This window comes from Megascapheus bottae, chromosome 6 (assembly GCF_031878675.1).
Source record: "Megascapheus bottae isolate mThoBot1 chromosome 6, mThoBot2.hap1, whole genome shotgun sequence".
Taxonomy (NCBI): domain Eukaryota; kingdom Metazoa; phylum Chordata; class Mammalia; order Rodentia; family Geomyidae; genus Megascapheus; species Megascapheus bottae.
This window is the reverse complement of record NC_143514.1, coordinates 6,686,887-6,699,599: the sequence shown is the minus strand read 5'-3', so window position 1 is coordinate 6,699,599 and position 12,713 is coordinate 6,686,887. Positions and strand designations below refer to the sequence as shown.

The 12,713-nt window shown below is 36.9% G+C and overlaps 1 protein-coding gene across 1 annotated transcript in view; it reads right to left on the bottom strand.

Annotated features, from left to right (window-relative positions):
* Positions 1-4,942: 4,942 nt before the first annotated feature.
* The window catches only part of Btbd8 (BTB domain containing 8), an 82,422-nt gene continuing 74,651 nt past the window's right edge, over positions 4,943-12,713 (bottom strand). The window contains exons 16-18 of the mRNA XM_090334194.1: positions 12,237-12,376; positions 7,423-9,525; positions 4,943-6,149 (exon numbers count right to left, since the gene is read on the bottom strand). Of these exons, the coding sequence (XP_090190320.1) occupies positions 5,677-6,149; positions 7,423-9,525; positions 12,237-12,376 (2,716 nt within the window). The 3' untranslated portion in view covers positions 4,943-5,676. The remainder of the gene's footprint in view (positions 6,150-7,422; positions 9,526-12,236; positions 12,377-12,713) is intronic.

Here is a 12,713-nt window from a genome sequence, read left to right as displayed (position 1 = left end):
CACTATCCATTGCTGAATCAAAGAAGGTGAAGTTCAGCTAACAGCTGCAGGAGCAGCAGGCCTGCTGCAGGTGCCTGGACACTACATAAAACTGGTCTGCAGAGCCATTTTCCCCAAGAGCTGGATAAGGTGGAGAACCAAGTGGAGGAACTGCAGTATCAATGTAGGTAGCTGTCAGACCACACGACTACCACTAAAGAGTCCATAGTTTCCTACAAAGAATAGAAATCCTGGATGAGCTGTATCAGGAGAAAGTGGCTGTCCCAGGAGAAGAGGGAGGAGCTGCAGGAGCTGCCATTGCTCCTTGCAGGTGAAGGTAAGGAGTGCTAGGACCAGATCTAGGCAGCTGACCAGACCCCCTGCTGCCAAGGCCATCTCAGACCTCCCAGGCTCCCCAAACATGGAAGTTTTGGTGGAGTGGCAAGCTTTTGAAAAGGTGAAGCTTGAAAACAACATGGAGCTTGCCTAAAATGAGGCTGGAGTACCTTGGTCCCTCAAGGGCCCCACTAAAGAGCACCCTCATATCCAGCACCTACCTGCAGGCTGCAGAGCTTGCAGGCTTGGGTAATAACCCCTTATTGTTTCACAGAACAGAGGCACATGATGACTTAGAAGTAACTATAGCCTGAAGACCTGGCAGCTTTCACCTCAACTGGGCTCCTACGCTTTGAAATGTACTTTGGGGTGCAGCTGCACGGCACTCTCAGGCCTAACGGGGTAGGGTGTGGAGCTAACTGTGGGCCAAACAAGAGGCTGCTGGCAGATGGCCCAAACTCTAGAGACATCTAATAGTCCAGGGGATGCCAGGGAAAGGTCCCTAGTGCTACTATGAGGAGTAAATTCTTTACAAAGATGGGAACAATGGTATAGTATTACTATTTTATAATAAGATAGTAATTCATGGTATAAATTAGTAATAGTTTTTCCTCAATTTTATGACATAGTTTAATAAATTACACTAAATACAGCATTATTTTAATTTCATAATGTATTCTCTTTTGATATACTTTTATATTAGTTATATTAACCATTCCATGTATGATGTTGGTACATTCAAAGTACAGTCACTTGCATTTTTGAGAATGTGTTGAACTCTGTACCAGCAATAGTGAATTTTCTTTTATGTTAAAATGCCACAGTGAAGATGTCGAGATAAGAAAATAATAAATGAGGAAAACAAGAAAACCTGCCAAAAGTTTGGGGAAAAAGGAAAAAGCTGTGAGCAGAACAAACAGAAATGGGGGTATGCTACAATTTAAAAACATGCACCAAATAGTAAGACATGTAATTCACAAATAGGAATATAGAATTATCAAGTATCTATAAAATATCACAGATCTCAATAATTTTTGGTGAAACATATTACAAAGATATATATATATATATATATATATATATATATATGGGGTATTGCTTGTTAAATAGAATGCTAAAATTTAAAAAAGAGAATTAAAATAGGGAAAAGATTTTAATAGACATTTCTCCAAAGAAAATATGCAAATAGTCAAAACAGTGCTAGGAATGGTGGTTGGTGTTAAGAGTACTTGTCTAATGTGAAAGGGTATCAATATATGTGAATTAATGCACCTTCTATCTGGCAAATATCATGTAACCCTTTTATTAATTACAATAAAAAAAAGAGTACTTGTCTAAGCATATACAAGGCCTTGGATTTAATCCCTGGTAACACACACACACACACACACACACACACACACACACGCGCACACAAATGCACACACACACAGATTAAAAAATATGTGAGCAGGACTATGATCAGGGAAATGCAAATAAAAACTATAATGAGGTGGTACCTCACTCCCATTAGAATGGTTATTACAATGACAAAAGACAGTACTACTGCATATTTGAATTTGATCTATTTTAAATACTTTCACACAGACAGAAAACATGGGACAATATACACCATTTTGGTATTTTCTTTTTTATTGGTAATGGGGCTTGAACTCAGGATCTGGAAGCTATCTCTAAGCTTTTTCACTCAAGTGCTCCACCACTTTGAGCCACAGGCCATTTCTAGTTCTCTAGTGGTTAACTGGAGATAAACCTCACAGACTTTGCTGCCCAGGCTGGCTTTGAACCATGATCCTCAGATCTCAGCCTCCTGAGTAGCTAAACCTAACATGAACCACCAGTGCCAGCATATTTTTCTTCCCTTATAGGCATTTTTCTTGTTATTGAAGTTTTTTGAAGCAATTTTAATTATGGCATAGTGCATTATATAAATGTGCCAAAACTTATTTAGCCTTTCTTTACTATTGACATTTAGCTTCTTCTCATTTCATTACTGTATGTATACTAAAATAAACACTTTTGTCGACAAATTTCTGAGATGATGATGGTGATCATGATGATTATTTCTGAGACACTCTTGTTAAACAGCCTAGGTTGGCCTTCAAATTGTGACTGTCCTGCCTCAGGATTTTAGGCTTGGATGTAATCCCCTCCTTGGGATTCTACTTTTTGTTGGTAGTATGGGGTTTTGCCTCTGGGCCTCATGCTTGCTGAGAAGGCACACTGTATTTGAGACATGCACACAGGAAACCTTTTTTACTTTAGTTCTAAGGGCTTCATGGTTTTGCTGGGACCTGGCCTTGGCCCATCATCTTCCTACTTATCTCTCCTGCGTAGCTGCCACCACAGGGGCACACCACAACAACAAACTTTGTTGATACAAAGTCTTGAGTTTCTTTTGCCCAGGCTAGCCATGAACTATTATTCTCCTGAGTTTTGCTTCCCTAGTAGCTGAGATTATAGGTTTGAACCCCACGGCTAGCCTCAAGATTATACTTATTTCTTAAGGGTAGATACACAAAGAAAATGGCTATGCATATAAAGTTGGAAACACTCTCAATGTAGGATTACATAATTTATTACTGGAAAGATAACTTGCACTCCCAATACAACATATAAAGATCTCTCATTTGTCTTCTTTGCTAATATTTTTTACTCCTATAAATATCCTTGTGAGCTGGGCATGGTGGCTCACACCTGTAATCCTAGCTACTCAGGAAGCTGAGATCTGAGGATCATGCTTCAAAGCTAGCCCAGGCACTACAAAGCCCGTGAGACTCATCTCCAATTAATCACCAGAAGACTGGAAGTGGCACTGTGGCTCAAAGGGTAGGGTGGTAGCCTTAAGCTGAAGAGCTCAGGGACAATGCCCAGGCCCAGAGTTCAAGTCCACGACTGACCAACCTCCCCCCCACCCCCGCAAAAAAAAGGAAAAAAGATCCTTGTGGTTTTGATAGGTCAAAGTAGAATCTTGTGTGCTCCAATTCAACCCCATTTAATTAGCAGCAAGATTTTATAGTCATCACTCCTTTTTCTTCACCTTGTTCTCTTTAATACTCCTTCAAGTGTGCTTAAGTTTTCCTTTCTTGACTACTAAATGGTATTTTTGTCCTCAGCCCTTTGAATGTCCCACCGACATTTCAAACTCAGCATGTCCTTAATTAAACTCATATTCACTCCTACACTTGCTTTAATTTGTGGTTGATGACATCATCAACCACCCAGGCACTCTAGTCAGAAACTTCTAAACTTCTAAAATGAGTCTCTCTCTAGTTCCCATGTCCAGTCACTATGTTTCTCTAATCCTACCTCCTAGATTTATTAATGTATTTTAAATTTTTTCTTACATGTCTTTCCCTTTCACTAGAAACTGACCAGTTTGGGGGGTAGGAATAAAATCTTATTTATCTTCACACTTCATACAATGCCTTTTCTTGGAATGAATCAATTAATGACTCCATTTACCTAGGCATGGTGTTGCAGACCTGAAATTTCAGCCCCGGAGAGGCTGAGGTAAGAGAATCAAGTCCAGTCTGGGCTGTACAGAAAAGCCTTGTCTAAAAAACAAAAACAAAATAAAAACACCATTATCATCACCACCACTAACAACAAAAGTAATCTGGGGATGAGTTAGTACCCTTGCACAGAACTTCTAGTAAAAAGGCATAAAACTTGAATTAGCATTATCTGATGCTAATGTAATGATGTTTTATTTAGAACAAATGATTGTGCATTAATGACTGCTGAAGTTGAATACACAGATACTACTATTGATCAAATTTAGATTATCATCAATTATTAAAAATCTTGCTAAGTAAAGAATAGTTCTTGGATTGGGAATGTGGCTTAGTGGTAGTGTTTGCTTAGCATGCATGAAGCTCTAGGTTCAATTCCTCAGTACCACATAAACAGAAAAATCTGGAAGTGGTGCTGTGGCTCAAATGGTAGAGGGCTATCTTAAACAAAAGAAACTTAAAAGCAGTGACAGTGCTAAGGCCATGTGTTCAAGCCCTGGGACTGGTGAAAAACCAAAACCAAAAATAAGACTTCCTAGCCAGGTGCTGTAGCTCATGCCTGTAATTCTAGTTACTCAGGAAACTGAGATATGATTATCATGGTTCAAAGTCTACCCTGGCTAGCCCCAGAAGGAAAAATCTGACACTCTTACCTCCAATTAACCACTAAATCTCAGGAAGCAGAGCTGTGGCTCAAGTGACAGAGTTCTAGTCTTGAGCAAAAAACTCAGAGACATTGCATAGGCCTGCCTGAGTTCAAGCTCCAAGACTAGGGTGTGTCACACACATACACACACTTCCTTTTTTCTGATATATGTCAGTGGAATTATGAGTTAACTATACAGCTTTGAGATGAGGTCTAAAATTCCCTCATCCTAAAGGGCAACCACCAATATCAAAGGTCTAAGTATTTACTCCCTAATAGCCTTTTGTAGAAAAGATTATCTCTACCAAAATTATAGGCTAAAAGATAATTTTACTAAGAAAATAATAAAAGTGTATAAGTGTATAGGTAAAGCCTTGTTGTATAGCCCAGGCTGATAAATATACACATATACACACAATCAAAATTAACTCAGTCTTCTCAATTCCCTCATGTACCCATTTGCAAGTTAGTATTTGTTAATAGCTTATTGCAGTGCAGTTCCAAAACATTTCTAACATGAAATGCAAAATGATAAAGTCTAATGTGGATAAGTTTCACAGTGCTTTTGAACAAGTGCAAATGCCTCTTTCTGGAAATAGGATAAGAGAACTAAAAAACATCTTACTGGTGTCTTATTGGGCTTTTTTTTTTTTTTTTAAATCAGAAACATGGTTGAAACGAAGTTCATTTACTTCACAATTTCCTGGGTCTGAATGGTTGGGAAAGCTGATGTTTTCTTCCTACATTCAGCTGTCAGCCTACCCCATCCCATTATGAGTCTGAAATGTTATTTCACAGATTTACTTTATATAATCTGACACAAGCACAGTAGGTTTTTTATTGTTAAATTACTATGGTACCATATGCAGAGCTAAAAGTAAGGGGACTGATCTACTTATGCATTCACATTTTCAATTCTTGAATAATAAGCAAGAACAAAGGTAGGAAGGAAAACTGAAGCCAGGGCTTCCTTACAAGTCTTCTAATTTCGCTAGTAATTATAGAAAACGTGCTCAAAACTTCAGAAAAACACCCTTTCCTACATGTAATATCTTATTAATAAATAAATGTTTACCTCAATAAATTAGACATCAGCAATATTGAGACAATCTATTTCTGGCTAATTATCATTTGGATATAATATAGGCATCAAAAATAAAGGGATGGTATAGTTTAAAATTTTCCAAAACGTTAAGACTTTTAGTGCTGAGTTTCCAGTTCTAGGATTGTCCATTCCCCTTGAGGGGAACAGTCTTCAGAGGAAAAACTAGCCATGGTGATACTTGCCGAGGAAGTATCAAGTGGAGATGTTAGTTCACTCCATTTGTTCAAAGTGTCAACATGTGCTATACCCTGAGGTTTAGAGTTGTCTCGTGCTAAAAGGAGGGTCTGATTGATTAAATACTGTGCTAGATTTAGGTCTTCAGGAAGAGAATTTGTAATATTTAAGTTTGAATCCTGTTCAGACAGCAGTTGCTTTAGCAGTGTCCAGTCTTGTTTTGCAAAGTGTTGATCATCTTCTAAATCCACAGATGTAACAACATGTGTTTCTGTTTCCATTTTCTGCTCAAATGCTTCTGTTACATCCATTTCATATATTGGAGAGAGGGTTTTTGAAGGCCGGAGGTCACACATGCGGGTTTGGGCCAGTGTGTCACAATCATCTATGTCTCCTGTAATAATTCATAATACTATACAATGTAAAAATTGCTCATGTTGGTACCAGTCAGTTTTGTAGAATAATATTAACACAATATAACATTGATAGCCCTCCAAAAAAAACACCAAATGGGAAAAATAACATTTATACAAAATTGACAACTTTTTGAGGCATTTATTTTTCTATGTTAAAAATTCAAAGGTAATATTTAGCAGCAAAATCAACATAGGTAACTAACAATAATTCTTCATACTTCAGTTTGAAAACTTATGATACAGAAAATAACAAATTATTTAAATATAAACATAGAAAGTTCACATAGATCTAATTCACTACAACAGAAACTTGAGGAAAAAAAAGACAGTTTTTTTGATGATGACTTTTAAAAGACGTCAGTTCCAAAAGAGAGAATAAATACATTTTGTCTAAAGGCTTGTGTATTTCACATGCAAAGGAGGATGCAAGCAAGGACAAACAAATAAAAAGGTACAACTTTTAAAGCTATCCTATTATTATGATTTTGCTGAACAGGAATTACTGATTTACTGATCAGTAGTTTCTTGGTTATGATATACAAATAGTTCTCAGTTAGCCATTATTGCATGTTTTAAATGTTGATCATTAGTCTGAGTTATTGTAATATGAAAGACAAAAACAATTAGACAAGAAGTCATCTAAGCATATGAAATAAGCCTAAGCTTTTCTTCACATATCAACACTGCTTCTAAATATAATCTCTTTTAGGAAATTTACCTACTTGAAAATTTTAGAATTATATTGATCCTGAAAGGTTTAACCTCTGTAAAATGTATATAAATTGTAATAATTCCTCTAGTTGTTAAAATAGTTCAGTGATTTTCATTACATATTACTATACTTATTGCACAGCCCTCTTAATAAATTCTAGCAAGTTCATAAGTTATATCAATGTATAATAAAATTTCTCACAGTCAAGAACTCTGATATTAAATTAGACATACATAATGAAGTATCAACAAACTAAGCCTTTTTGTTCTTTCATGTAAAATATCCTGGTAGGTTATCTTTGTTTAATGAACAACCAACATTTTGCTAGGTATTAATTCTTCACTAGGATTCTAAGTGTGCAATAAAGAATAACGATCTGATTTTCATATTCTCAAGAAATTTATATTTTCACTTAAAATTTGAAACTTACAGAAAAATTATTCTATCCAACTAAAATATAACATTCAGGGCTACATACACCTTTATATTTCTGTAAACTTATTTTCTTATGCATTAGCATTTCTATTTCTGTACATTACCTGCAGATAAAGCAATATTAGCTTTTTCGGTAGCTGTGGAATGGCTCTCTTTCACTTGACCTTCCTGAGGCAGAACTTGACTCCGAAAGGAGTCCAGAGATTTTGTAGAGCTGATCTTTGGTATGTCAGAATTCTGTTCTCTTTGATGAAGCTCCAAATGGCATGGTCTTTCTTGAGACTTCATATCACTATTCAAAAATTTGCTACGTTGCTGAAAGTCATTTTCCATATCATTTCTACTGTTTACTTTTTTATCTTCTGGAAAAAGTTGTCCTTCTTTAGAGAGGACATCTAATGTATTCTTTTGGTCTGTGGCTGAATTACTAAGTTTATCTTTCCTTGATGAGTCAATGTTACTAAAACTCAAAAGGGTGCTTTCATTTTTACAGGCTTTATTGTCTTTATCTTGTTTACACTGTAAAATTCTATCTTCACTTTCTCCTGGGATTCTGGAATAGCAGGCGCCTCCATGTTGTTTATTAGAAACACCATCAAAAACATCAGAAGGTGAAAGAGAATCTATACAGGGGTGTGAGGGGGTGTGTACTTCTCCTTCATCAGACCCTAGTTCTTCACATTCATCTACTGAAAGCAAAACCGACCTTTTAAACCTTTTAGTCACAGAAAACTCACGGCTTTCATTTTCAGTTCCATCCTCAAAAGCTAAGTTAATGATTCCCTGAAACTGCTGAGGAGCTAAGTTAGGTATGGAGAAATTTTCTGCAGCATTCTCTGCTTCAGATCTTTCATCTTCTGTTTCATCTGCTGAAGAAGAAACCTGATCTATTTCCTGAGGAAACTGAACACTGCCTCGAGAAGTAATATCTTTTTCCCTCTGGTGAGTAACTGTAGGTCGAGACCAAATTTCTGGTCTTTTTCTGGGAATCTCATCATCACTTGTTGAATTAACTTGGAAAAGATCATTGCTACTTTGCTTTTTAATTTTTATTTCAATCCTCAAATTGCTATCATATATTTTCAATTCTTCAGGGGTACTTGTGTCACTGCTACTTCTTCCAAGAAAATCGTGGCATAGCATAGTGCCACATTTAGAAATGCCTCTGTCATTTGACCCATCATCGTCCTGAGACCCTCCAGCATCGTAGTCTTCTGATCTGGGCTTTATGTCATCAGAGGATGTGGTAGCACTGCCTGTGTCAGATTCAGGACTCTCTCTCTGGTGCACGACAGTGGTATTCAAATTCCAGTGGCCCATGAATGGAGTGTCCGGAGTTTCGTGGCTCTCTGGAGTTTCTGCTGTTTCCATATATTTAGGGGAAATTTTTCCTGATGGTTGTACCAAAACACATTTATCTGCTACAGCATGTTTATCTTCCTTTATAGCACAGTCATTAGACAACTGACTTGAAACTGTCAGATCAGTCTGGACTGTAGATTCTCTGTCATCCTGAACAAAATCTAAGGTACCATTTGTCCTTTCAGACACACAAGGTGTCATCATGGCTGATGTTTTGTTTGTATCTTTCCTCCCTACTTGTTTATCACCATTTGATATTAAGTGGATTTGTTCTGCATTTGAGGACTCTGAACCACATATTGGATTAAAGCTTAAGGAGTTTTTATTTGGACTTGAAGTCATGGGTTTTAGAGCAGTGGTGCTATCACAGTTTGAATCTAAATTGTTACTCCCATCTGAGAGAGAATATCCTTTAACTGCATTCCCATGGTTTGTGTCTTTGTGATTGGGAAATTTTGTTTCACTTTTATCTGAACAAATCTGTTTTGATTTCAGTTCATGTTCTATTGATTTATCCAGCTTTGAAACATTTTGGCATCCTAACAGCTTCTGTTCTTGATTGTTTAATGGCTTTTGTGGTTCGGGTCTGCATGATGACTGAAGTGTTTTTTGTTGTGAATCTTTATTATTTGAAATTTCCCCTTTTTTTGACAGATTTAGGTTTTTAGGCACTGATACCATTTTTGTATTAACCTTTGACAAAGTGGTATGTCCTTGCTTGACTATTTTTCTCTTAGGTGTCTGTTTATCTGTAGTTGTATTGTAGTTCGACTTTGTCACATTTTCATCAGACTGCCTTGAAGAAACTGAGGATTTTACTGAATTTGGTGACTCTCCTTGGGGTCCTAAGGAAAAAAGTTAGGAGATATAATGGTCTCTACTTGAAAGTAAAGTCTAGTGTTTAAAAATAAATATAATAAAAATAAAAGATAATGTACCTAATATCTACCATTTAATAGATAATTGGTTACAATAGATAAGGGTTACATCCTAAAATATTTTAAGATTTATTCTAGCTACCCATGAAGCTAAGATCTAAGGATTGTGGTTCAATCTGGGCAGGAGAGTCTGTGAGACGCTTATCTTCAATTTAACTTCCAGAAACGAAGTACCACTGTGGCTCAAAGTGGTGGAATGCTAGTTTTGAGTAGAAAAAGCTAAAGAACAGTGTCCAGGCCCTGAGTTCAAGCCCCCAGGCTGACAAAAATAAACAAACAAATAAATAAATAAATAACTGGACCTTCCAGGGTAGTACTAGAAATTGTCAAAATAGAACATATTTTTCTCAGGTAAAAAAGGTTGTGACAAAATTAGATATGCATAAATATATGAGAGTAGAAAAATTTGGATTTCCTTTATATTTATGACCAAGAAAGTCTTCTCTATGAAGTTTTGCAGGAGGAAGGGACAGTTAGAATAGGTTTTCCATACAGTTTTCTAAAAGGGACAATCACGTTATTTAAAAAAGCAAAAGTTGTTGGGTGTTGGTGCTGTTATAATCCTAGCTACTTGAGAAGCTAAGAACTGAGGATTGCATTATAAAGCCAGCCCAGGCAGGAAGTCCATGAGACTCTTATCTCCAATGAACTACAAAAAGACATGAAGTAGAACTGTGGCTCAAGTGGTAGAGTGCTAGTCTTGAGAAAAAGAAACTCAGGGAAAGTGCCCAAGGCCTTAGTTTAAGCCCTAGGACTGGCACATACTCAAATATGAATAAAAACATTTTACTTCACATGATCATTTTATTATTTTTGGTAGCTTATTAGGGATAGCGATTTGAATCTGTAGTCGAAACCAGAGCTATTAACTAGAAGGAACAAAGGCTTAATTTGGGTACTTATTTACGGATGCTAATTTTGGATATTCATGTCTGCCAAATAGAATTATCTTTTATTCCCCAGTACTGGCAGCTAAACCTGGGGCTTAAACTCAGGGTCTGTCTGGAAGCTTTTTCTGCTCAAGGCCAATACTCTACCACTTTTGAGCCATGGCACCACTTCTGGTTTTCTGGTTAATTTAAAGATAAGAGTCTTACAGACTTTGCTGCCCTGGCTGGCTTGAAACCCTGATTCTCAGATCTCAGCCTCCTGAATAGCTAGGATTACAATATCACCCACTGGTGCCCAGTTCCATCACACCTTTATTTATTTATTTATTTATTTATTTATTTATTTATTTATTTATTTATTTATTGCCAGTCCTGGGCTTGAGCTCAGGGCCTGAGCACTGTCCTTGGACTTTCTCAAGGCTAGAACTCTACCACTTGAGCCTCAGCACCACTTCCAGCTTTTTCTATATATGTGATAGCAAGGAATCGAACCCAGGTCTTCGTGCTTGCTAGGCAAGCACTTTAACCACTAGGCCAAATTCCTGGCCCATCCATCACATCTTTAAATATTTATTTTTGAGTCAGTTGTGGGGCTTGAACTCAGGGTCTGGGTGCTGTCACTGAGCTTTTTTTTTTCTTTTCTCATTTTTCCTGCTTCCATTCATGTGTTTCCCTTTTCCCCTTTCACCAACATGTTTCTGCTTACTGGCATTCATTTTGTTAAGCAGTTTAGCCTTATTTTTAATTTTCCATATTAATTCATAAGGTAATCCACACTAGTTTTAGGATTTTACAAACTGTTTTTATGTGAAAATATCTAATGCATAAAGAAAAATACTGTTTAGATTATGTTAACCAATATTTTTCCTTTCTTTGAACATTGAAAAACAATGGAGCAAAACTCTTCCTTCCTCTATGTTATAACTATCTAGATCTAGATTGTGGCATTATTTTAATGTTCTTTTTTTTTGTTGGTTGTGGGGCTTGAACTCTGAGCCTATGTGCTGTTCCTGAGCTCTTCAGCTCAAGGCTACCACTCTACCTCTACCACTTGAGCCACGGCCCCACTTCCTCTTTTCTGGTGGTTAATTGGAGATGAGTCTCATGGACTTTAGTACCTGGGCTGGCTTTGAACCTCGATACTCAGATCTCAGACTCCTGAGTAGTTAGGATTATAGGCACTGAGCCATATACTTGGCTATTTTAATGCTCTTTAGTCAGAGTTTTACTGATGGAATTCATATCATCATCAGTGAAACATTTAAGAAACATGGTCTTACTGTATTAAAAGATCAGAAATGCAGTTGGTTATGGTGGGTCACACATGTAATCAGGAGGCTACTCAAGAGGCTGAGATCTGAGGATTGAGTTTCAAAGACAGATGAGGCACTAAAGTCTGTGAGACTCTTATTTCCAATTAACCACCAGAAAACCAGAAGTGGTGCTGTGGCTCCAGAGGTAAGACTGAAGAGCTCAGGGACATAACCCAGGCCCAAAGTTCAAGTCTCACGACCGACAAACACAAATGAACAAACAGGAAACCCTAAATCCATGTCCTACAAACACTAAGATACTTGTTAAAAAAGCAAAAGTACAAATTCTCACCTCTACAGTGTGAAACAAATGCAAAATAACAAAACTATACTTATTTGCTATTAGCATTCCAAGTCAGAGTTTTGTTTATCTAACTTACACAAAGTACAATACTCAGAACTACTTCAGCTTTACCTTGAGTTTTAGCAAGATTAGATGGGGTACTCTTTGTCCTTTGTTGAGCTGTAGTACATCCATTGTTATTGCCTCTTTTCTTCAAAATTGTCTGTGGTACTGGATCATTGCATCCTTTGCCACTGACCTTTTTTATTACACTAAGAAAAATTTATACTCAGTGTTACAATGAAATCCCAAAGCATGATTTATTAGACTCATAAATGAAACACATTCCTTAAGAAATAATAAATATACCTCTTCTGAAAATAGAGAAACCATTAGTTCATAAGTCTTTCAAAGCTATGTATGATAAAGCAATGTATGATCATATGCCATCAGCATATACATCAATAAAATCACTCCAAAATATCATTGTATACATTAATTTTTTTTTTTTTTGCTGCCAGTCCTGGGCTTGAGCTCAGGACTCGAGTACTTTCCTTGGAGTACTTTTCTCAAGGCTAGAGCTCTACCACTTGAGCCTCAGCACCACTT